This window comes from Cyanistes caeruleus, chromosome 4 (genome assembly GCF_971803275.1).
Source record: "Cyanistes caeruleus chromosome 4, bCyaCae1.hap1.1, whole genome shotgun sequence".
NCBI lineage: Eukaryota > Metazoa > Chordata > Aves > Passeriformes > Paridae > Cyanistes > Cyanistes caeruleus.
The window spans coordinates 28,630,596-28,657,813 of record NC_141704.1 but is presented as its reverse complement, the minus strand read 5'-3'; the positions used below and the strand labels follow the sequence as shown (position 1 = coordinate 28,657,813).

The 27,218-nt window shown below is 42.7% G+C and overlaps 1 protein-coding gene across 6 annotated transcripts in view; it reads right to left on the bottom strand.

Moving 5' to 3' along the window:
* Positions 1–72: 72 nt before the first annotated feature.
* CHST11 (carbohydrate sulfotransferase 11) overlaps positions 73–27,218 on the bottom strand; it is a 164,115-nt gene continuing 136,969 nt past the window's right edge. For all 6 annotated transcript variants that reach the window (XM_086887194.1, XM_086887193.1, XM_086887196.1 and 3 more), the window contains one exon: positions 73–4,953. In XM_086887194.1, the coding sequence (XP_086743320.1) occupies positions 4,105–4,953 (849 nt within the window). In that variant the 3' untranslated portion in view covers positions 73–4,104. The remainder of the gene's footprint in view (positions 4,954–27,218) is intronic.

Below are 27,218 nucleotides of genomic sequence, written 5' to 3'. Positions count from 1 at the left end.
TGAAGACAAAAATCCCACCCTGAAAAATCCATCCCGAAAGCATGAGCCATAAATAAAGCACACAGAGAGGAATTTTCTTTCTTCAATTTAATTGAAGTTACTTAGAAAAATAATCAGGCTTGAATGGCTTTTTTAAGGAAAGATTCATGAGCAGTTCACACTTGTGTTGGCAATGTATAATTTATCTTTTTTTCTTTATTAACAGTATATTTAAGTATGAGGAGATACTTTTCTACAACAAGCCTTCTACTGCATACAAATAGGTTAAAAAAAAAAAAATCCAACCCCACATTGATGTTAAATTATTCGTACACATTGTATTGTGCATGCATGTAAGAAAATAACACTCTCTGTAACAAGAGTAATAGTAAGGACAGTCCCTTTTTGTACCTGAAAAGTGCAGCAGACTACAGTGAAACCCTAAAACATCTGGGGTCAACTTACTTCTAAAAGCACTTCTGCTCGTGGGTTATTTATTTCACTTGTCTTTCACAGCGCATGGTTCAGGCAGTTTGCACATTTCTGTCATAATGGACGTGGTTTATGAAGAGGCTGAAGCAAGGATTGAGCCAGGTTTGGGGCACATCCCACCACCCAGGAGTCACCACCACGTTCAGATGGGCCAAATCCAGCCTTGCACTCCAGGTTGAGGTGTTTGGGGCCATTTGGGGGGAATGACCCCTCAGCTGTTGGTATTGTGCCAAGTACAGAGCCACCAGCACTGCTGGGCTCAGCGCTGGCCCTGCCAAATGACAGGGAGGCATCAGACATGAGGGTCACTGCTCCAGCAGATCTGAGGGGGCTGGGGACAGAGGTGGGGAACAGGAATTCCCCCACTGGGTCCTCTGTGCTCATCACTACTCGACATAATTAATGCACACCTTTCTACAACAGCAGCTTCCTGGGTGGCCCTTGCAGCCCCACAGGCACGTCTGTATTTTACATTGTGCCGTGGCTCTGTGCTGCCCGCTTGTCTCCCAGTGTCAGCTGCGGCCACAGCAGAAATGGAGCCAGGAGAGAGGCAAAACTCAAGAGCAGAGTGGCCCCTCTTCTCCTCCAGCTGGGAAACCCAGCAAAGAGTAAGAGGGTAAGGTAAAACCAACCCAGTTCACTGGCTGCTCCCCACTGCCAGCTCACTGATATGAGCACGAACAACCCTGAATGTCCTCCTGTGTGGCTGCAGTGGAAAGAGATTTTTTTGGCTCAGACAAAACAGTACACGCAATAGACCAAAAGAAATGGCTATTCCTTAACATCTGTCATTCTGCTCTGAGCTGGGCTTGCTGCTCACTGCACAGGACACGACCAGATCCAGCATGTCAGCTGTCCATTTTAAACACACATCTACAGCCCATTCACGGCACCTCAAAACAGATATAACACACTAAACAGCCAGGTTGTAGTAGTTTGGGACCAAGGATTTTCAAAAGCAAGTGACTTCAAGCACCCACTGAAGTCCACATAAAAACCTCCTCTGTGCTGAGCATTCACCTATAGAGCTGCCCTTTGTGGGGAGCCAGAATTTGGGTAATCCAACCCAAAGCTGTTGCTAAAAATCCCAGCTGGAGCAACAGTCACCCCTCAGATCACCTGAACGCGTTTTTCACCTAAAGCTTTTCTATCACAGCTACCATATAGAGGTTTTGTGTCTCCAAAATTGTGAAACTACAGAGAATACTTCAGAATGCATAAAAATGTGGTGATGATGCCAGAGAAAACTACAAAAAGAAAGGGGGAAGCACACACTGTTCTTTAAATATTTACTTTCTGAAGCAACTTTTGACTGAAATGAAAAAAATCACATCACATTCTGTTGGATGGGTTAACAGCTAACTGAGAAGAAAATTGGGCCAAAATATGAGCACTGTGGGATGCAAGACCAAAATACAAGCACACGAATAACTTGAAGGAAGTATTGTGGGGGGGGAAAAGAGGAACCTGCCTCAGACAGTTGTTTTTTTAACAAACCTACAACCATTGAACAGGGAACATAGGAGAGCCAGGGCACACTGTGAGGCACTTGCAACAGCTCCACATACTCTAAATGAGACTAAACTGCTTTAAAGTAAAACAACATCCAGCAATCAGCAATGGATCAGGAATTCAGAGGGGTCACACACAGCCAGCCAGGCTCTTGTCAGCCACTGCCCCAGCGCTCCAGGTTATAAATAGAGCCTGGGTTATGAAAACTGTGGCAGTTCCAGAATGGATAAGAGATTTATTTGTATGGTATGATAGAAAAATTAATGACCCGAGTCCTGCCTAAGACCAAATCCAATTGCAAAATGACTTCAGTTGCTGGTTGTTATGTTAATTTGTTTTTCAGTGAGATTTGATCAGCAACTTATTTTCATCAAATAAAATGCAAACTATTTTTCTTCTTTAATCACATCTGTATCCTGGAAACTAATATAATTCAGTGAAAATTACTGGCTACTGTACAATTTGACATTTTTCAGGATCTGGCTCTGATACTGTTAAAACAGCTCTACCTTCAGCTGAGTTTGTTTAAATCATCAGTCATTTTTGAAAGGGTATGTTTTGATCATAAGATTGACATGCAGGCAAGTTAAACCCCCCATTTTTAACCATGTATCAACTTTAAAACAGATTTTATATTTTCAGAAGTGCCTCAATTTAGCCTATGCCTCCTTTTGCCCATCAGCTGCCTGTGGGCACTGAAGTGGCTACAGAGCATTCCCTCACCTGCATCCAACTGAAGCAAACATCTGGAGAAGCTTGAACTCTTGCTCCCATTAGCTGGCTAACAGATACACACTGAAATCCCATTTTTCATTGTTTATCTGCTCTGTATAGATTACTATTTGCTTACCCAAAACAATCTGCCATCCCAAAAAGCTATTAAACACAAAACAACTGCTACTGAGACATTCCCCTTAAGAAAAAAGGTCATGGTCTTACACTAGAGATGACTTAGATAAATTTCTAACTCACTGAACTTAGAAAAATTCCTGTCAATTCCTGGCATTTAGGCATCAACTGAAAAAAGAAGGCTTCTTCTTCTCCCTTGGAAAAAGCCATGAAACCAGCATGTAGGAAGATGAGACCTTTTTTATTGCCTTGCATGCTTAGAGAATCAACATGAAGATGTCTTTTTGAATTTTCAAATGACATGCTCAGATTGGTTATAGCAACACACCATGACCAGTGTCTCTCCAGCCAGTTTTGGTTGCCTATCTTAGGATCAATTAGAGAGGCACAACTTGAAGAGGATGGAGGTCGCCACAGCTCCATACTGGATATAAATTAAGTCAATGCCAATTGCTTTAGGCATTCAAAAAATCTCTTACAGTCACTTTCCAAATGCTGATTCTTTTCTGATGGACCATCCTAAACTCATTTGGGCCGGAAGGCTTCAAATGAAGATACAGTGGGAATAGTCATATTCTCCATAAACTCATTAAGACTTAGAAAAAATTCATGGTTTCTCTTCCTAAGCAATACATTCACATTTCTTTCAGTCATGGGTTTTAGAGATCATGAATCTACCCAAATCTGAGTTACTTTTCCTTTTTGGGGCCTAGAAAGATAGATTTTGTACTGGTATTGAGTGCCACATCACTTTCTGAAGAACTCACTTTCGCCACTTTCCTCAAAGCGTGTGTTATCCAGAACCATTCCCGTATTTACCTGCATCAATGGCTAATGGAAGAATATTATTACCCAGAACAAGCTCGATCGAGGAAAGCACAAAACCAGACTCCTTTTGTCCACGTTACCTTATCTCTGCTGCTGAAGTGAGACCTACCAAGAGACAATGTTTTAAATAAGTATAAATAACATTAATTAGAACTGGAGGAATGCAAGATCAATGAAATTCACCAGAACACAATTAACATTTGTTTAAACAGTGTAGCAGTATTATTAATTTCTACAGCTAGATCGTCACAATCCTGTTACCCTGCAAAGAGAGCTGTCCTTTCTTACAGTTGATTTAAATAATTTTGACTGTGCTGCTCGCAGCATCATTCAAAAAAAGAAAATATTAATTTACAAAATAACCCATTCTCCATATTTATTATGACAAATAAAAATCTTAAATAAAACAGGCTTTCTCTCCCCTCTTTCCCCCCAACCCATCCCTCATTCCAATTTCAGGTAGCTTGGCACTGAGTAATTAAACATTAAAAAATCAAGTTTGTAGACTTCATACAGCTGCGTTTGGTGCAAGGAGCTGATGTTCTGGAAGAACTCTGTGGTCATTTCATCAGTAGTTCTCGTAGACTTTGCATAGGTGGGGAATTTCAGGTAGTTGCCTACTCCCGCCAGCTGGAGAATGTAATTCGAATCCTCTTCGAGTGTTTCGTACTTTCCTATGAGGTCGTAGTGGATGTGGCAAGGGTGGCAGAGGGAGTACACAGTCTGCCAGTGCTCGTTGAAGGGCTCTTCTCTTTGGGTGTGTGGGTCGATGAGATACGCCACAAACTCTTCGAATTTCACGTCATCACCTTTCCGCAGAGCTTCCTGGGTTGCGTTTTTCCTCTGGCGCCTCACGATTTTGGTGCCGTATCGCTTGTGGAAGGAAGTGTTGTACTTCTGGGTGAACTTGTTCCTGTAGGCTGACACCAGTCTTTCAAAAGGCTCGCGAACAAAGAGGAACTTCATGTAGTTTTTCAAGCGGTGGTTGATCTCTGGGATGCTGTACTGGTTGAGGGTCTTCAGGTTTGAAGACACGTGGGCTTCGTTGGCCGGGATTTCCATCGGATCGCTGTACTTGCCTCTTCCCGTCAAAACCATCATGACTCTCTTCCAGTTTGTGCAGGCCACTTTGGGAACATAGCAATAGATCATTTCATGATCTTCATCCACGACCAGATGCTTGAGATCGTTGGGTGTCAGCACACGGCGCTTCCTGCTGGACACGCTGTTTGCTCGGCACGTGTCTGTCACTTGGTCTCGCCTGATCTGATGAAGAATTGCTGTGTTGGACAACTGCAAAGGAAGCACAGGCACCAGTAGGTCAAGGGCTGGGAAACTCAATGCCTTTTTTGCTTATTATACAAATTCACAGAGAAGTAGATCTTTCCTTGCATGGATTAATTCATTGTGTGGCTGACTACAACTGATACTATTCTAGAAGATTAACTGCTTTTGTCACCAGACTTCTTGATACACACTGATTAAATGCTGTTCACGGAGCATCCAGAGCTTTGCTTTGAAGACAACATGAAGGAGCACAAGTGCTCACACAGCATGGTGGCAAGTGTATTTACAGAACCCTCATCCTGAGATGTGCTTCTCTTAGGCCTGGAAAACAAATCTCACCTTCACTCTGCAATCCAACCCACCGCTACAGCAGTGTTGGACCTTTTGCTGCTGTGATGGGATAGGAAGATAATGGAAAAATTGACAAAATGTAAACAGTGTGTGTTCTTGTTACTGGTGTCTTTTAGGTTAGAAAATTTAATAGTCATGGCTTGTTGTTTGGCTATGGCCTTGAATATGGCTTTTACAGCTATGGCCAGAATAAATGAAGCCCATGGATATATCCCTGCTACTCTCCAAGAGGAAAATTCATTCAGATATGATGACCATGCCAGTGCAGGGCTCCTGTGTTTGGTTATTCAGAAGTGTCTCTGCATGGCATGGGGTTCTGCTGTGCAGCCCTATCCTCACTGCTACCAATCCCTTATTACTTATTGAGAATAAATGGCATCAAAGCAACAGTGGGAATATTTTAGTAATGTTATTTACATTTATTTAAAACCATTTACCGGTGAATTTCAAAGAGCCTTATGCTCAATAATTAATTCAGCCTCAAAGATGAGAATTAAGGCATGTATTGACCTTCCTATTTGATAGGCAAGGAGGTCTCAGATTCCTTCTTGTATGCTGAGTCTTTCAAAAGTGTTTATCTTGTACCTTCCTGTTGAATTAACATGCATCACAGAACACTGAAAAGAAGTATTTGAGGCAATGTAGGCTCTATACACTTGCTGTGTGTGTTCCTTTGGTTACAGGGGCCAGTAACCAGACAAGACCAGCACATGCCAGGCAAAACCCTTTGTCCTTGGCAAATAGTTTTGCACCAGCTTGGGAGGTCATACTGAACCTCCAGTTCCTGCAGTCATGGGCCAAATCTCTGCTTTCAATAGCCGTACTTAGCCATGATTCATATTTAAAACACCCGTCAAAATTCAAATAAAAGAATCCAAATGAACTTTAGAGTTAAAACCCAAATGAAACTCCAAAATGGGACCAAGCCAGTTGTGGGATTTCTGAGCTTTGGAGAGAAAGGAAATAGAAATTGCATTGTTGCAGACAAGCACTAAGAGCCCAAGTTTCACTCACCCAAGGAGCAGCAAAAGCTTCTGCACCACATGAACAAGAGACTTTCCCCTCTCTCTGGACTGTGGTGGGTTGCAGAGAAATGTTTTCAAGGGATGAGCAACACCAAGGGGCTGCTGCAGCTCTGAGCAGGAGGACTTTTTCTTAAGAGAGTGTGTATGTGCCAAGCCTGGGACTTCTGTATTTTGCACAGTGCCACCCACCACTTATCCTCTGAATCCCCTGATACTTTCCTCAGCTCTTTTGCCCCTCTGTTTAGTAAAATGCTGGCTAGTGGTTAAAATGTGCACTAGCCCAGAGCAGCTTTTAGACGGCTTGTCTTGGTTTTGTGTGTGTGGTATCGCCCTGGATACCTCCCAGGTGCACTTCAAGGAGAGTTTTATGTTAAAGAGATGAGAAGTCAGATGTGAAATGTGCTTCGTGCTTCCTAGGAAGACTGACTGGCAGGAAGTTTCCATATTAGATGTTACAAAGTAGTTGTCAGGGACCACACAGATTTTTCAAGAAAATTACTTTTTCTGTAAAAAAAAAAAAAAAATAAAAAAAATCCCTATTTCAATTTCTGATATCCTCAGAGTAAAACAGAAGTAATGGATCTCAACCAGCTCTATACTGGTTAGCTACCAGTCAATAATTTCCAAAGAACTAAACAAAACCCTATGCAAACACACAGACATACAAATTCTCCTTTGCAGATAAAAAGCTGAAATCTCCCCTCCTGCAGATTTTCATCAAAAAACAAATAGCATACGAGTGTTGTTTGCCCCAGGTTTTAGAGTAAAAAAAGAAGAAAGAAATGCCTGAATATATTGCTATATTATAATATGTTAATGCACTGTATTTGATTTTCTGGGGCTGTTCTTAGGATAAATACAGAATTAAGTGGATGAGATTCTATGGTCTGTATTAGATAGAAGGTTAGATTTGATAATCTAATGGTTGCTTCAGACCCTAATCTGCAGATGAATCTTTGTAGAGCTGTGCTTTGGTCCTGATTTCAGTCCTCCATCAACAGGCTAAGCACTTTTCCCCCATCCATTAACATTAATGAGATTTTCAGACATTTAGAGTAAGGGGTAAAACGCAGCCTTAGTATTTGCAATTACCAATGAGCTTGTACTACATTAAATTCATTTAGAAGATTACACTTGCGCATTTTCAAGTGGTACTTTCCTCTCACTCTTTTTAACATGGAAAAAAATATGAAGAAATGGCATAAATCTACATTTACTAAGTATACAGCACCACCCTAGGGCGAGCTGTGCAAGTGTTCTGGCCTGCCTGGGGGCACAGAGAATGCATATTAAATAGCAATGCAACAGCAAAAGGGGATTGTCTAGTTCTCATCAATGACAGCACCCTTTGGTATGGCTGATGGATGAAGGGCCATGCAGGAAATGGAAAGCTTGACTTCCTTTTTATTCTATCCTACTGACTTCAGTTTACTAAAACAAAAACAAAAACAAAAACAGGCCAATCTAGTGACTGTCTTAGAACAATGCCAGGTGTATCAAAGCCCATTTCTTCTGCAGCTGACTAACACACCTGATGTACTCTGGAAGAGCTGACCTACCTGTTTCCTCCAGAGACACAAAGAGTCCTGCTGGCTCTCCTCGAGGTTTGATGGGAACAGCTCTCTTGCTGAAGCAGTGGCTGATAGGAAAGCCACACTGACCCTGCTCGAGTGAAAGGTCAGGTAAGGCACCTGACAGCCTTTTATGGAATCCTGAAAGAACCACCAAACTCTCCTTTGCACACAGGACATGCTCTGTGGCCCCTAGAGTCTACAGCACCATGGAAAGTTATCATAAGAGCGTTTTCAATTTAGTATTTTGAAACTATACATTAACAGTGAGTTAGCTGATGACAATATGGTTCCTTTTCATTTTAAGTTACAGGCAAGGCTTTTAGGCTACATAACAATTTCATCCTGAAGCTGGTGAGGGGAACTTGGGAAACAGTAAATTTAAATGAGACTGGAAATACATTTGTTTAAACTAGAGGTCCACTTGGCCAGGCAAAAAGTGCAAATGAGCTCACAGCTAATGAGGAAAATATATCCCACAAATTTAAGCAGCCAGAGAGAAGATCCAAGGAATGATGGTGAAGGACAAGACAGAAAATTAAAGTCACAGACTGTCCTCCTCCAAAGCTGTAACACATGTGGCTACAGCAGAGTCGTGAGTGTGCAGCTGCCTGGACACTGATGGCTGTGCCTGTGCTCACTACCAGAGGTCCCTGCTGACCCCTCAGTTCTAGAAACCACAGTAAGTAATGGTCTAAATCCAATTTGGGAGAGGACACTTTTAAATGTGTGTGCAGATTACCCTGAGAGCAGTGTGGGGATGGTGATAATGTCAGTGCTCAGGTGTGTCCTCTGACAGTTCAACTTGGACTTCATCAGGGCATTAAAGGTTTTGGGAAGACATCTGATAAAAGCAGCTGTTCTCCCCTGAGAGAACTGACACCAGAGATGCACTTAATCATGTTTTTGTTTTCCTGCAGAAGTAGTAAAGGGGGACAGAGAAGAAGGGCATGTCAAGATCAAAGCTTTCCTTCCTTTTCTGATGCAGCAACCAAGTTGAACAGTGAAGCGACATGAGCTGCGGGAGACTTCTAAGCTCAGTGGCATTAAAAGCAGGAAAAGAAAAAAGTAGGCTGGGGACACTCTGATCCCAGAAGCTTCTCATTTCCATCAGTCCCAAAGTAACAACAAGGGAGGAAAGTCCAGCACACTCTGCCCATGTGGATGTCCTGTTCACTGGAAGGTGGTGGGGTGTATGTGCAGCAGGGGCAGGAGGGTTTTTTGTGGAGAGCACTAGAGAATATACTGACCAGAAATGCATATGCTGACCAACTGGCAGTCATCAACTCATTACAGGCAAAGGTTATTCAAGGTAAACCAGAGTAATGAGATGGGAGGTATTTCCTTCTGGTTACTTAGGCACAGCAGGATAAAGTAATCTTTGCAGACCTTTCCAAGCTTGATGGCCAAGCAGCAAGTACGGATTCAAACACAGGGAAATTTTTTTTCCCCCTGAATATAGTAGTGTACTGAAAACCAGGTGCAAAGATTAATTCAATTCACAGGTATCTGCACTACAAGCTGTTTTTTTAATACAAGGATGGAAATACTGAAGTGTCACTGAAAAAGCCCATTAATTAAATTCTGTCTCACTATAAAAAATATGGTGGAAAGCAGTACCCTCCACATTTACCAGGCAGGGTTTTGTTTACTTCTATTGCATTGCCTGCAGCTAGTTCTGTATTACTGTAACCAGGCTCACAACCAGCCTATGCTGGGACTGCTAGCATGATATTTGATCATGGCAGACTGAAGGCAAAATTATCCAAATTAGTTTAGCATGGAATAAAGAGGATAAATACTGTCAATGGCGTTTGCAGGCCCAATCCTTGATGAATTGGTTTTTCTCTTCAATTTTGCCTTAACAAAGACTTTGCGTCTGCCTTTAATTCTTCAGTTACCTTCGTGTTTGGAGGTTTGGTTTGTGTCCTATGCTAGAACTCTGCAAGTTGCTGCAGAGTTCCCCTCCTCTGTGGTCCATCAATTAAAAACCAGCTGACACCCAGCTGGGTCTATCCAGCACTGTTAAAACCAGAGCTCCTCTCCACCAAATTCTTCTTCACAGTATTTGTTCAGAAGGGATGTGTGTAGCAGCCTCAGAATCCACAGAAAGAAAGGTCCTAAAGTGAGAACTGTCAGACAGACTAACTATAGGTGGCACTAATGGTCCTGGTTGTGTGACATCGAGAGAGACAGTTATCTGAAATCCGTTATTATCAGCTCTCCTTCCTCAGCCCATCAATTACACCATCTGAGTTCTAGGAGGTGTTTGTTATTCAATATACAACATGTCTTTCAGTATTACCTTTGCTTTCCCAGATGCTAAAAGGGTGAGGGATTTTTGAGCATGAGGTTACATGCAAAGCATGTTTCCAATTCTGTTTTTGCATGAAAGGTGTGAATAAGATTCTTGCAACCTTGATGGAGAACCTTGAAGTTTCAAACATGGTTTAGACTATTTTAAGACTTGGATTTTACAATTTGCATCTGTAACTACCCTATTTAGTGTACATATGTGCTATACACCAAGTTCTAGATTGTATTCTTAAAAATGTTCAGCATTAGACAATAATGGGGAACCAGCAATTTTTCATACTTGATAGTCCAAGCATTTCTCAAATCATCACAAATAATTATTACTCTGTGCAGATTTCTATAGATGACAGACAATGTAGCTGTGTAAATCAAAACACTGTATCTAAAAGAACAATTGCATTTTCAAAAAAGGGATTTTATTATGCTGACCTGAACTGCAAATTTTTTTTTTAAAGTAGTAGCTTTGCAACTTTTCATACTTTGACTTACTTCACATTTCATAGCATATTATTTTTGACTTAACTTTTTGAAAAACTTTGAGCACTCATAAATGAGTAGCACACGAAAAATTAGTATTCATTGAGAGAAAGTTCACTGTGTGTCCTGGAGATGGAAATGCTTAACATCGTCCCCAAAAACTTGTGGACAGTCAAACTGAAATATGAATTTGCTATGAAAATGTCTCTACAGAGTGGCTGGATAATTGAAGATAAAACTAATATTAACTTAGGAGCATTTTTACCAAGTGAGAACATTTTAGGAGCAAATTATATCCTCTGAAGGAAACTTGAAATATTACAAAGCTGTCTTATTTTCTCCATTTCATGCATTGAACCTACTGCCCTACAGAGAAGATTAGGCTGAATAGGCTTTTTTTTTTTTCAATTCTTTGTATTGCAAACCAAGGTAACCACACAATTTTCAGTTCCCATTGCAGAGAATGCACCAGGGCTATGAAAAGAAGTATCAAAGCTCCTGAAAGTAAAACAGCCATACACAGTAGCTGCTAACGCTGCCGAAAATCCTGAACTGCTTCATACATTTCCTCCTTCCCCTCTGCATGTTCCCAGCTTGGTCTGTGTGTGTCTGTGTGCACTCAGAGAATGGTACAGCAGAGAAGGGTGAGATAATTCAGCATTACTGTGGGGACCACAATGATTTCATTAAACCCCAAACCCACATCAACTCTGGCATTCACTCTTCTTTGCCCAGCTACTAGACAAGTACCACTAGGGTGCTAGAAAAAAAAAACCTACACAGAACCAGTCAAAACCTGGCAACAGACACACATGCAGCCACAGATGCTGGTACTTTCCTGGGAAAACTTCACAACTATGTCATTAAGTACTGGCCTTTTCATCTTGGAGAGAAAGTGAAGTACCACAGGGAGACTAAATAATGCAAAATCTTGAAAAGTCAGAGACTGACACCAAATAGCACAGCTGTATATGAAAATCAGCTTTTTTAATCAGACTAAAACTCTGTCACACAAGAAGATACGGATACAGGAAGAAAAGAACCAGATCCCTTCCAAAGCCACCTTCTCCTGTATAATCCCAAGCATCTTGGGAAGCCTGTCCATTCCCATTCTCCCTAACAGGAACAATTTGGTATCAGGACTCATCCTGTACATTGGGTTTGGGGCTAATAAGACAAATGTATACATCTTATAAAGTGTCTCCTCTGAACAAGGAGAGGGAAAAGTTGGAAGTCCCCAGGAAGATCAGGCAGAAAGACCTATGGTCTGGCCATATTGAGGATGAAGGATGTGTTGTTATGCATGTTGCTGTTCTGAAGCTCTGGGAATATATTACCAACACAGGGCAGGCAAAACTGAAGGGACTGAGTTTAAGTGCAATACATGCAAGAGGTAAGAAATCTGCAAGGAGGGCTGGGTAAGTCTTGAGCTGGGAACACTTAAGGCAAGCAATCTGCATGCTGGTGGTTTACTGGGATTTAATATATAGAAGATGAGTTTGGAGCTTTGTGTTACATGTACAAAGGGCACTTTGCACTGTCTTTCCAGCAGCCAAAGAAAAGAAGGGGGAGAAGGGGAATAGATGGTCAATTTTTATATATTTTTTTTCCTCTCACAACAAGAAGAAATGGATGAAACCCCAGGCTGGGACCTCAGCAGCCGTGGTGGGGTGAGGGTGATGAAGCTGTGCTGCCTTCCCACAGCAGAGGCTCTGTGATGGGACCTGACCTCTCTGCACCGCCACCACAGCTGCTCGCTGCCACTCTGCAGTGAAAGGACAGTGCATGATGAATCTGTTTGCTCCTGGCTCATTCTTTAAGTGCAGCAATAAATGACTGTTTGCATGAAAAAGCTGAAAGGTCTGTCTATCGTATGAATTTAATTTTAAAATGAAAACTCTCTGTCCTTTCCCCTCCAGTACACACACACACACACACACACACACACACAGACGTGCGCATGTCTGATGGCTGGGGCTGAGCTCACGCTCTCCAGACCTGTGTGAGGAACCTGTAACACACAGGGACACAACCACTGTCTTTCCAACCCTCCTTTCCCAAAGATACACTACTGTTGCCCACGGGTGCTTGGGAAAGGGCCAGGCTTGCAGAACTGTCTCCAAGTCACCAGGGACTGCAGACAGGGTCAAAGAGGCTTCCACTTGTTTTCTCACAACTGCCAGGTTACAGTCGGGGCACAGATGAAACATTAACTGGGACAACCCAAGCTCAGGGATAGGCACGTGGATTGGGAAGCTCAAAGCCAAACAAGTGACCTGTAGCTGCTGCACTCTGCTATTACATCTTTACTGTGGGAGCTGTAGGTAAGATTTTCAATGAAAGACTTGAGGATTGGTCAGGAAAAGGCATGCCATGGACATCAGCAAATGATGCACCAGGAGGAGCACCGGACTGGGGACACATGGAGTCAGCCAGGGTGGAGCTGGGAGTAGCCCTTAAAAAACAGAGTAAGAAACAACATTTTAACATAGCTGGCATCTAGGAGACAATGGAAAATCTGACATTTGTTTCTCTGTTGCAAGGAGTTGTGGTTGCAGGGATGAGATAAACTGGGTGGAGTGGGGAAACAGGGAAGAGTAGATTTATAAATACAAAAATACATAAGAAATTGCACAAGGAAGAAAGGAATAATTTGGACTCAGTCTGGTTAGGACAAGTAGTAATAGAGCTAAACGAGTGAGACTCAGATACAGGATAAATCCCAACAGAAAGGTAAGGTATGTGTGTTCTGAAACAGAATGAGGCATGTCCAGCATTGAGACCATCCATCAGCCCAAGAAGGGAGAGGGACTCAAATTATCCCACCACACAGGCAGGTGCTGTCCTGCAGGTCCTTCAAGCTTTGCAAATGTGGGATGGTAGCTCCTGTAAACTAAGCTCACTGTCATGAACCTCAGTGTTCCACAGACTCCAGGAGCAAGGTTTTCAGCAAACATTGCAGAGCTATACAGGCAGGGCCCAGCCAGTGCTGTGAATGAAACCTCCCTGAGGGAAAGGAACCACCACCCAGCTCCAGGGTGGGCAGAGACCAGACAGGAGCTGGTGTGAAACCCTGCACAGGGCGTGGGGAGGAGATGCAAGAGGTCTGAATGCCCGGAGTTGCCTGGCACACATGTGTCCTGATCCCCCCTGCAGCTCTGACCTGGCAGCCAACATTTATGGATTTCTCAGTAACACAAATCCTCCTCCTGTACCTCCGGGCTGCAGCTTAGGTGTCACACAGTCGAGTAGAAATACTTATTTTTTTCTCAGCAGGATATCTGCTATTTTAAGTGAATACAATTTACTTGGTCCCACGCTAAATCAGAGTAATATGTTTCCAATTTTCAACTCAGTGTGCAGCACACCAATATTGCTCCAGAGATTTTGAAACCCAAATAGGAGAAACAGGAGAGAGCTGCTGCATAGCTGGCTTCCTTACATATAATTCATGGGCTTTAGCAACCCGCTCAAGGAGAGGGGAGCCCCACAATTACGTGTTTAGCATGTTTTTTAGCTGTTCCCCAGCCCAAGCAGGCATTTGGTTGGAATGGGACACTGTGGAATGTCCCTTCCAATATCTCTGGGCAGGTCAGGTGAACACAGCTCCTATGGGTCAGGGATGCAGGTTCAGGTCCCCACCAAGAAACGCTGTGTTGTCATTTTTAAGGTATGAGGCTGGAAGTGGGAGTGCTGATGCCTGCTCATGTATAACCCTGCTGTAAGCTCTGCCCTGTGAGCCTTGCTTCTGTCTGACTGGATGGTGCCAAGGTCCAGAGGGGACAGGGAAGAGGGAGCTAATCTCACCCTCCCAGCAGGTCACTGTCAGAAACAAAACCAGATTTCATCTATCTCAATAAGGTTCTCTTTTCTTGTAATGATCTGGATGAATTCATCCTGGCACAGACTTGCAAAATACCTAAACCCTTTGGATAATGATTTTCTTCTCCTCAATTAAACTATCACAAATTAACATTAAATTTATTTTACTTCCCCCTGATAATGTTTTATTGTGCTCAGACTAAACCTTGCTGTTCTAAGGAAATTTTTTCTGGCATGTTTGACTGTGCTGCTCACTAATGCTCACAGAAGGTGACTAACCAGGGTTGCTCATTCTCCATGGCCTTAATTACAGTTAACTGGAAACTCTTCACCTTTCTGCTGCTGTACAAAAAGAATTACATGACCTCATGCTTGAAAAGACAAAAGTCCTCTTATACTAAAATGCTAGTATTTATATATATTTATATATTAATTAATAATCTTAATTACAACAGGCTTCCCAGGAAACTTTCTTGCTGCAGAATGTAGCACAGAAATAAGATTCTGGGTTAACACAAAAAGCCTGTTTCATCTATAGCTTCCTAGGTCTGATTTATTCTTTATTGAGATAAACACCAGCAACTCCAATGCCAAGGGATGCTCAGTCCCAAACAAGCCAGCAGCAGTCCTTTAGCCCAACTATAATTCTGTCAGGATTGGGCCCAAAGAGGGATCAAGACAAAAGTCAGAAGGTGAACCATGACACAGAATAGGAAATAATTTTCTTTTTCAGTATCTGCTGTTTTTGTTAAAACCCCCGGCTGTTTCAGTCTTTATGCACCAAAACAAATTCACTGCCATAGCCAACCACAAGTGATTCTACCACAGGCTTCTCTGGGAAGCAAAGAGCACGTGCATGAGTCTGCTTTCCCAGCTGGCCAGCAGGCACCTCTTCCCAAATGCCAACATGATCCACCCACTGTGCCAGCTCCACACAGCCAACATCCAACACTCTCTGGATCCGACCACCAGGCCCTTGCTGGAAACTTCCAGTCCTCCTGGGTTCTTCTACATGCTCAGCAGAGAAATGAAAGAACAGAAAATATACCTCTTCTTTAAATCCTGACAAGCTTAGGTTGACTTGGTTGCATTTTTAAGCATCTGACTTGCTACATTAATTCTTCCTACATCAGAGCATGAGGACGATGTTAAAAGTCCCTTTCATCAGCCATTCAAGACAACTAGAAGGTAGAAATATTAGTATGATGCCTTATTCATTTTCCTCACCTCTACAGCTGTGTTTACTGTGATTTCTAAGGGTTCTCTGTCTCATCTAATAACAGATCTATTTAGGGACTGCATACTAAATATTGCTTTACAATAGAAGAACAAATTCTTAGTATTTAAATGGCAGCTATTTTTTTCAAACTCTTCTACAGCCTGAAAGAAATCGCACATCATCTTCTCCCTTTTTTTTAATGCTCATTCTATTTTAACTTCCCAAAGAAAATGAGCAGAAAAGGCCCTCTGAGCTCAGGCTTCTGGGATCCTTCTCTGCCTGCAGCCAAGCAGCGTCTCCTTGCTCTCTGCTCCTTTCACAGATGCTGAAGGCATGCCAGCCTCTCTATCCGCTGAAAGGGCTGGCTCCCTGCTCCTCGCTCTGCTACCCCTGTCATCTGCCTTATCCCACCTGCAGCTACAGCATGCCAGCAAAGATGGGAAGAAAACAGAGCTCCAGGACTAAGTTTTCAGCCAGCTCTGGCTCTGCCCGCACAGCCCCCTGGAGCAGGCCCCTGCTGTCCCTGAGCTCACAAGGCAGCGGCCTTGGCGAGCCTGGAGGGCACGGAAAGATCGGGAACATCTCCCCTCTCCCACAGCAGCGAGGCAAGGCGGAGAGGTGCCAACCCACAGCCCGAAGGGACGTGGTCTGACAGGCAGGAGAGAGTCCAGGCATTCAGCTGCAGGGCGAGGGGAGCCAAGAGCCGTGTGCTCCATGGAAGCGTGCCTGCCGCAGCCGTGGGGAACAGGGCGGCTCTGTCCGCACACAGGGCAGGCCTGTTCCCTGTCCCTGGGGCTCCTGAGGCTGCTCACAGCAGGGCAGCTTCTCCTCAGCAAACAGCCTGCTGGTTTGCACTCACTGTGCTGCCTGCTGTTACTGCAGCCTTGGCAATGTGCTTATGGGGAACGGATTGCTTGGCCGGCAATAGCCCAGCTACCCCTGACTTCTGCTTGCCCACCCTTGCCAGTCTGTTCCCAGGACGTCTGCTTTCAGAAGCTGCTGATTTTCTCTTTGATGAACAAATAATGCCAAGATGCTGAGCGGGAATGCATGCATCTCCCTCCATACATACCTATGGATATGTGTGCATGCATCTCTACCCACATCCAAGCAGTAAGCACCCCGATGGCACAAGCGTTTGTGTGGGTCACAGACAGACCAGGGCTAATGGGCGCTCCCAGGCTGTTCCGAAGCACTGAAACACATTCTGACATGTAAGTAGGTAGGACTGAAAAAATTCAGTGGCAAAGTGGAGGGAAAAAACACACTTGTTGCTGATTTTTCTTAGTAGGGTGGTGTGAGAAGCATCCATGGTGCCCACTCGGTACCTGGAACTGCTGCCACCTCCCTGATGATTTCAATCAAGACAGCAGAGATGTCTGATGGCTCCAGAGAAACACCAGCAGTAGGAGATATTCTGGCTTATTGAATAGAGGTTGTCCTTCTCCAGAGCTGCCAGGTGACACAGACTTAGGAGCAGGGAAAAGTGACAAGTTCACATAATGTAGGAAGAGCTGATATTCCTGTCAGAAGTAGTACACCTAAATTACAGTTTCTTGCTAAGAGAGCTGTCATTTTAGACTCTCTGCAGGAGCTTCCACCCACTGAATCCATGAATGAAGAGCTCAAGGTTTCTCCTCCAACCCGCAGCGCTGCCTCTTTCTTCTCAAGGCAGGGAGAGCTGCCAAGTGCTCCATGCCCTTCTGCTCGTGGGGGTGCTTCCATGGCACAAATGCCTCCACAAACATGCTGATAATTAACAGTGGATTTTGCTCTTTGAACATATCCTGTCTTTTATGAGATATATCAGCACAGCTGACCCAGGGATTAACAGTGACATCCAAACCACTTTTGACTGTCTTAGTTTTGCATTTCAAATATAAAACTGACTGCATGAAAGTCTGTTTATCCTGTTGTTTCTAAATCCCTTCTGATGGTTGATCCTGACTGGAGCAGGTCACTGCACAAAGGCCCATTTGTAGGGCACTTTTGACCTGGTGTTTGCAACTCCATGTCCATTCCTGCAATCCATCCCCCGTGGGTATCTTCCACTGATGTGTATCCCAGCTAGCACGAGCAGGGAAGTCTCACAAAGCCTCTTCCCAACTTCTACTGTTTTTAGAGATATTAACTTCCTGCTTCATGACCTAACTTTATCTCTGCCTTTGTTTGTTTAAAAATAAAAGAAGGGGAAAGTGTTCACAGGGGAAAGTGGTACATGGGATTCACTGCTTCCAGGAACAAACTGTAATTTCATTCAATTAATTCTTCTTTCCCAGGCACTCTCTTACTCTAGCTCTCCATCACCTCTCTTTATGCACCACAAGTACAAGCTCACAACTTCAGTCCCTCTTCCCAGTGTCCTTCAGAAGTGGTTATGGCCCCTTAACACACCTTAAGACCACTGTGTTCACTCAGACCCTGGTTAATGTGATAGTCTAATCCCAGCTATTTTAATATAATATATAAGTATTATAATATAAGGGTATATATATATATATATATATATAAAATATATATATAATATAAGGGTAGCTTTAACTCTTCCTTCCACCTGAGTTTCTTTTCCACTTGTGCCTCTCTCTGCTCCTCCCTCCCTCTCTCTCCTTGACAGCTCTTCATTTAACATCCCCTTCTGCAAGCTGCCCTCAACACCACTGGAGCCCAAGCTAAACTTTCAAACCCTATGGGAGGGCTGGGAGAAGAGTGGGGGAAATTCAAACATTTTCAAAGGAAGACATGGATGTTGAACAGGATGAGTAGAAGGCTGCTCCAAAACATGTATTCTTAGGAGACCAAGATAAAGCAGCTGCCATACACTGCTACTGCTACTACAGGAGCAGAACATCTGCCCCTGTTTTGCTTTTCACAATTCACGTCCTCTTGTCTACAGCTCTGGAGAGAGAAGGACCACCTGAGCAGGGACAAACTGCTGGTTCACTCAGACTAATTCCAGGAGAAGAAAACGCTTGCCAAGATTACCTGAGAAAACCTGAACTGCTCAACAGCCACCTAAGCTATGAAGAGCCTGCACATCAGTCTAACAATAATTTTTGTTCCATCTTCATACACTGCAGATAGAATTGTGTCTCTCCTATCCTCCGGTCCCCATTTAGTTTTTGTGGATAAACTGAGATCAGTAAATCTCAGGGATACCACTGCAGCCTCAAAGGGCAGTTTGTTAGAAGTACTGAGATCTCTCAGCTCCCTGTGGTGAGGTACTGGTGGTGAGGTAGTGGAGCAGACCTGATTCCACTAAAACACGAGTGTATTTTAGCTGTGATCAGCCTCTTTAGGGACTGAAGGCAACAGATGTATATTCAGTGGGAATAAATGCTAATTCCCAAATAAAGCTCAGATAAACTGCAGAGGGATCTGCAGGTGCTGGCAGGATGGGTAACTTCCCCTGAAGATTCATCTGGAGCCATTATTGCAGATCCAAGGTCTGGGATAAAAATAACAGTATTTACCTGGTATTTTTTCAATCTGCAAACTTTAAAGCATCAAGCATCACCTCTGCTTTCCAGATGTGGGAAGCCAACCACAAAGAACCCGTTCAGTGTTGCTGCATTCTTCTACCACCTTCACAAGCTGAACCTTGTCCTCTTCCAATATCTCTGTCCAAGTGCAACTGACAGGTTCAAGACACGGCAATCTAATGCTATCAGGACTTTCAATTTTCTTTTTCTTAAGAGGAGAAACGGGGTTTACTTTTCAGCCCTGGTTCCTGGTACTGCTCTGGGAGAATTTCAGAACAAGATATATCTCCAAATATTTGTCCTCCCTGAGGTTTCAAGTCCTTTCTGTTATAGACAGGTTAAGTAAATGGATTAAACTCAAGATTCAGATTGAGAAACTGCCAGTAAAAAATGCTGGAAGCAGCAGATTACAGATATTCAAAGCATTCAGTTTAGGCTTACACCTTTCCCTTTTCATTTCTTCTCTGAACAGCATTGGGGAGATTCACCTTTGGGTGTAACTTCCACAGCAAACTGGTGTCTACAAGAAATCAGCAATAGGCATTTGGCACTGCCCTTTGTGAAATATTTAGTATGTTCTGCAGTAACACATATAGCTTTCTGTTTATAAAACAACTATCATAAATGCCACTGAGATCTCACAGAAAGTCATCAGAGTGAAGTACAGTCAGAGCACTCCAAGATGTGCCAGGATTTAAAAAAATCACTTGAAGTACAAAAGAGAAAGGTTGCATATGTTGGTCTGTTTTTTAATTTAATAATATGAGTTTGCCACAGCCCTGAGAATCAATCAATGAAAAGAAAAAACAAACTATAAAGCTTATTGATCTATAAAGCTCATAGCAAAAAATGAAAGTTAGAATTTTATTTTTTTTTAGATACTGGCTCAGTGCAGACGGAGAAGGGTGAGAAGCAAAGAGTTTATCTGGAATAGGTGGACAATATTAAGCCAAACCAGTCCAATTTGGAGAAGTAGCATCAAGAAGCTAGTTAGTAGGTACAGCTTAAATGAGGTACTACAACTCTGCCTACCTGTGTCAGCCTACCACAACTTACTGGCACTAAAAATAACTAGAAACACGGCAAGAAAGTGAAGGAAAATGTGAAGGAAAAAAAGCAGTCTGATCAATCCCATAAAAAACCTCCGAATAGTAACAAAACCACAGCCTGCCTGGGAACAGCCCTCTGGGTTTGAACTGCATCTGCTGAAGCAGCCTGGGTACCTCCACATCAGTGCAAAGATGAATTAATGGTCTAAAATGTCGGTCCATGGATGACAAGAGAAAATACAACATTGGTAGAGTTGTCCCCTCCAAGAAAGCAAGTGAAATCAGAGCCTGGCACTGGTGTTAGACAGTGAAGGGGAAGGAACACAGAGAAGGAAACAAAAATGACAGCTAGCAAAAATACTGCTCCTACATCTCTGAGCTGAAGGGCTTCCTTGGAAAAACTCTTGTTTTTGATGGTGGAGGATAATATCTCTCTGGGACGAAAAGAGGAAAGAAAAACAGAAAACTCTGTGATAGATTAAAACTACTAAACAAAAGAGACTGTCTGGGGAATTAATATTTATGAAATGCAAAAAAGATTATAGTAAAATAAGAGATAACACATATCTAATAAAAGCAGAGTTGTTCTGAATTAAAAAAAAAAAAAAACAACACAGATGCAGACCCTGCAATCTGGTGCTGTACTATCAAAAAACCAATTCCCCCAGTCTTAGGCAATGTCAAAACAAAAACCCCCACATATAGGCCTGGTTCAAAAGCTATTGAAGTTAATAAAAATTTCCTCTTGATTTTCAAATGCTTTGAAAATTTGACTCCTTGGGAATTTCTGATGCTGTTAAGAGACGTGTACCAACACTGTCACCCTCAAAAGAAATCCCATAGCTCATACCATGTTACACAGAGATTCTATAGGGCAGAAGGGTTACTGCCAGATGTCACCCAGCTTCCCTGCTCAGCAGAGGATGGTGGCTCATCCCAAATCCTTGTGTGGGGTGTCAGGGAGTGTTACCTGCAGTGTTATGGAGATGATTACTTTTGAAACTGCATGTGAGAGTTATTGCACCAGTGGCTTCTTAAAGCCTTTGAAAATTTTCGCCCATCAGAGCTGTGAGCTAGAATAGATGTTTTTGCTCCCTGCTGTGGAGAATCATAGTGTGCCATATTTAATGCATCACCTAGTCTTGTTTTTGAAGGACATTTGCTTTAGGGGAGGAAAGTATGCTATAATCCTGATGCACCCCTCTGTTGAGAAGCATTTATTTTGATTATTTTCTGCTAAAGTTTGTTTCCTTCCCTCCCCAAATTAAATATACCCGTGGCCAGAAGATCATGAATGTAGAAATGTGTCAGTTAAAAAAAGATGAATGAAAACCACTGTGACAACCTCAATTCTGAGTTTGTTGCTCTGCATGTGCGTTTCTTGGATGGAGTTTTCATTTTCAGTAGGGTTGATTTTCATTTCCAGGCACGGTTTGTTCTGGTTTATGCCCAAGAACTTGCACTGATGGTTCTGTGAAAGGAGTATAAACACAGATGCTAATCACCTGAAAAGGCAAATCTGTACAGGCAACTGCTCCTGGACATACTGGCTTCTTCCTGGGCAAGAAAGGGTGAGCATCCAGAATGAAATGCCAAGTCACAGGGCATTTCAGACCTATTAATATAATTTAGAAAGAAAAAGAAAATCCACGCTGGGCTATTAGCAACAATCAGGTGTTAGAGTGCAGGGAAGACGCATAAAACACTGCATTAAACTACGACAGTTTTGCTCTACCTCAGAACATAAAGTTTATTGAATGGCTCCCAGAAGAGGAAAAAATGGATGTGGCACTCAGCAATAAAGTCTATAATTACTTTTTTATAGAAAATCCACGGACTGTGTCCAACTCCTGGCAATTTTTTATGGTGTTGACTTATGAACTGTCTTGTCCAGTGCCACCATAAGTGGGAGCAAGACATGCAGCTGGAGAAGGGTCCTGAGTTATCCCTTGCCAGGAGCCAAGGCAGACAAAAAGCCCACAGAGGAGCCCAATTCTCCCTGTCATGCCATTGGAAAAAGAGTATTGGTCCCACTGGATGGGTCTTGTTACCTGCCCAAAGTCACCTGAATACCTGGAGAGCAGGGACAGACCAGGGAGAGGCAGCAGCAGTGACCCATCCACTGAGCTCAGCCACACTGGAAGAGCCAAACTCATGGATGTGCCTGTGGAAAACCTGCTGTTTGGTGACTCATGGACCCCTGAGCATTTCTAACCATCTGGTTTCCCAAAACTGGCCAATCTGACAAGTCCGCTGCCAAATCAGCAAAGTTAACAGAATGTGTAGGTATGTGAAATTGTGAGGATGAAGCTAGGGATGCAACATACCACTTCATGGGGATGTAAAAAGCTCTGCATCTGGAGTCAGGTTGGGCACAGGTGGGATGACTAAAAAAGTTCTCTAGCACCACAAGAAAACACTTTTGGATGTTACTTACACAACAAAATTTTATGCTCAGGGATGCCTGAGTCATTTGATAGGCAGCTCACAGCTATACAGTGACTGTGAAAAATAACAAATACAATTTTGGATGAGAAATTTATAGACATATTTTTAAAATGCACACACTGACACCATCATTTTACTTTTTCTAGTGGCCCTGCCTTCTGTGCATTCATGACCTTCCTGAACCTTGTGTGAAAGTTGAAAGGACTTGTAAATCAGTGCCTCTTTTAAATTTAAATTAATTAAATTTAAATGGCAAGCGATTAAAACTAAGAAAGAAACAACTCAACTAATTCTAGTTGTGGTCATCAGGCATTGCTCCCTCTGCAGCTCAACAAAGCAGAGAAAACACTGATTATTCCCAGGTTCCAGACAATGTACAATTACTCACTACAACCTATCTTTTCTATTTAACTTAGCAAGACCTATAGATAGGGAAAACACGTGCCTTACCTAGAGATTAAGGAAGAGCACTCAGCAAGGCTCTCACAGCTGCACACTGAATAGGTGAACACCAATAAAAACATGATTAGCCCATCTGTCACACAGTTAGAAAGCAGCAGCCTTTCACTAGGGACACTTGTGAACAACCAGACAGCTTATGTCTCTGTAGGAGCATGGGCAGTCCCCAGAATTACAAACTCTCAGGCCCACTGTGAAGCATGGAAACATGATCACTGCCCAGTAAATGTGAAACTTGGTCATTTTGACACTGTGAGTCTGCGGCAGAGTCAAGCCTGACACTCAAGAGTGTTCTGGTCTCCTGTCATCAACATCAGCTTCTGCAAGCAGTAAATATATCAAAATAACAAGACAATCAAAGCAAAGCCTTCCCAGTTTCTTGTCCAGTACTTCCCTTTCTGCATGACACTTCTCAATTTTCTTATTGAGCTCAGTGCTCAATGAAAAATGTGCCTTTGACAAGGCTGGAATTAAGCGCAGCACGAATTTCTACCATGTCCACATTTCTCTGCAAGAAGACTGGGGCTTGGATCATGTGCCTTATGAAAATTAATGTCAAGCTTGTCAGTGACTTCAAGGAATTCAGGATTTCCTCCACTGTGTTTCTGCAATCTCCAGAAGGGTTGATTGCTAGCTGAGACCAGTAAGTGTTGTTCCAATAAATAGTTAAAATCATGGAAAAACTAAGCAAATGCAAAGTAAAAGGCAAAGAAAATGAGAAGCAGTGGGAATATAGACAAATAACATTAACATGCTTTGCCTCTTTATAGAAATGTTCTTGTCATTACAAAACCAGGTGTAAGAGGTTTTCTTTCAAACACCTTAGGGTAGAGCATCAACAGCAGTTTCAGAGAAAAGCACCACTTTGCATAATGATAATGAATAAAAGTTTTTTGTAAAAAAAAACCCCACAGAACAAAAAAATCTACAAGTGTTTCCAGACTCTATGCCTCTACAGGGCTGCTCTGTTTCATCAGTCTCAAATGATGGAAACTGTCCAGCAGTTATGAAAATATCTACCTGAGCAAGTTATCAGAATTCTTGCAGGATGCAATGCACCCTGCTGAGGGCTCAGCAAATGTCCCACTGACATGAGGGAGATTTGTATTATAAGGACAGCTTCCCATGGGTTTTATTATTAAGTTTCACAGCCAAGTTTTCACACAGAAGGAACAGGGAAAAAAAAAAAAAAGACAAAAGAAAGTATTTTGATATCCTAAGCATGAATCCAATCCTGAAAGTTTACACAGTGATGTGACTGAGAACTGCAAACAGATGAGAAGAATCTGATGTCTAGATCAACACACTGACAGTCCTCTGCAGGCACCTTCTCTGGTGCTGGTGCTTGTTTTAACATCTCTCGCTTTGAAGAACTTAATAGATACATCGAGGGTAGGTAAGTTCTGACCTGAAGACATTTTCCCAACCTTGCAGGTCATTTTTTTCTGCCTCTGCAGACACCAGGAGCCAATGGGAGGTTCATGCCAAGGCAGTTATTTCATGCTCTGAGTAACATTCCAATTTCTGTAACCAGATTTTTGGAACAGCAAGTTCTTATTTTGGGCAAATCCCATGTGAAGGGCATGCTTCAGTAGACAGATGGATATCCTCAACTTATTGATATAGCAAAGCTATTATTAGATGCACGAACAGCTACTGCCTTGTTGTCCTTCATATACTGAAAACTAGTAATGCAAAATCCTGTTAATGCAATAGAGCATTAATACAGATACTGTAAGTGAAAGAAGAATGCTCTTATTTCAATATTCTAATTTTGATCAAAAAGATTAGCTGCTTTAGACTTCATGGTTTAGATGAACTGCAGCATGTCTGTAAGTGGCTGGGGAGATTTTATCATAGGTAACCGGTGCCTGCACTGGGAATTTCTGTATTACACAATCCCATTGATTTCCATACTGTACACAATGGCTACAAGACAGAATATTGTCTGGGGGTGTATGCAAGGATGTGGGAACGCCCAGGCAGGGGCTTACAGGCTGATCTATGGAGAACTGGAACAAACACTTTCCTGTTTCTACCAGTGATTTGTGCAGGGCTGCAGCATGCTGACATTTTTTGTATGCACAGACTCTGGAAATCTGAGCACAAAATTTCTGCTTTCAGATCCGTAACGCACAGAGGACTAGGTCATGTCAGTGAAGTTCCCTCTTGGGGACCAAATCCAACATGAGAAAGATGGGTACAGAGACCTGAGAGCAAAGTTCTCGCCCTGCAGCTGGAAAGGCAGTGTTCTAGATGGTGCTCAGGAAAATGCCTGGCCATGCCATTGTCAGTCACTGCACAGCAAAGAAACACTGGGTTTCCACTACTTTGGACCCTTTCCCAGCCTTATCTATGAAGGGGATCAGATTAAAATTTCCAGCCCTTGAGGCAGGCAGCCCAGCACACAACTGGGACTTGCACCAGAGACAGGATTATGCCGTGGGCACAATCCTGTTGGGATTGTTTGGGCACAACATTGAGCAGTCAGTGCAAGGTGTCCCTGCCTGTGGCAGGGGGGTGGAACTAGGTGATCTGCAAGGTCTCTTCCAACCCAAACCATTCTGTGATTCTGTGAACAGTAACCTGCATTACAGCAGGCCATATGGACGTATTCCACGTCCATCTCTCAGACATGATGTGTTTGTTTGTTTGTCAGGCCCACCAGATGGGGAATCATGCAACAAAATTATTCTGCAATGTGATACCAGCATTTCCCTTCCTGTCAAGAGCCACAGAATAGACAGGGGGAACAGCAGGATCTGGATGATGCAAAATAAGGTTTCCTGACCCCTGGGCATCCAGAGCTGGGATTGACTGCATCAGCTGGAGAAGAGCCCATGGTTGCTACCTCCTCATCATCATCTACATCACCAGACCCAGCTGGGCACGCTGAGGTTGGTCACATCTTTTAAATCCCCTTAGGGGTGGCAACCCCACCACTTTTCCAAGCAGACTGTTCCAATGCTTGACAACCCTTTAAGTAAAGACATTTTTCCTAATATCCTATCTAAAACTCACCTGACACAACTTGAGGCCATTTCCTCCTGTCTGGGAAAAGAGACTGAGTTCCACCTGGCTATAACCTCCTTTCAGGTACTTGTGGAGAACAAGAAGGTTCCCTGTGTGCCTCCTTTTCTCCAGCCTAAACAACCCCAGCTCACTCAGATATTTGTCCCTCAGGACTTGTGCTCTAAAAAGTACACATATTGCCCACAAATACATATGAAAACTAAAAATAACAAAATTCACCAGGCTTTTTTCCTATGCAAAATTCAGTCTATGAAAATTCTATGAGTGATTTTAGTTGAAAAGAACAGGCCTGGTCCAAAGTCCCTTTAAGATCTTACCCTGGTGAAATTCCCTGAGCCTGGACATATTGTCAAGCTGTGCAAACTTTACCACACATCACTGCTCTGTGTGTTAATAGTGCTGAGTGCTGGCCTGAGCTCTGCTCCCACCCAAGAAATGCCAATGAGATTAACTCCCCACTTCAGTGGGGAATTAATTATTATAATGGTGGGTGCTTTTTGAAAATCCCACTTCTCTTGCTTTGCAGGCTGGTTTTGTTGGTTTTTTTTTTCCCTTAATTATTATATTTCAATTGAGAATGGCAAAGTTGGTATAATTATAGAAATAATAGCACAGAAATACTGGAGTCATCCTGCAATACCTGAGTAACTGGCAAGGCTCATCTGACCATTCACTCCCCATCTAAATGGGGTCTGTAAATAAGCATTGAACAGATATATAACCCATGTGCTGAATTTTATTTTTTGCTATAATAATAAAAGCCATGGAGAGAGATTCATGATAACATGACTCCTCACTTGACTGCACACAAACAGCATTCATTACATTCTGATGATGCATTTAACCCTCAGAGTACAGAGAGTTTTACCTTTTTTTTTTTCTTTTTTTTCTGCACCAATTTGCATGAGAAGTACAGAGCATTTAGTCTTTGAATTAATCAAAATATCTCTGCCTTCACTGAATAAATATATTTGAATACATGAATAAATAATATATTGGGTAAAATAATGAAACTCATTTAA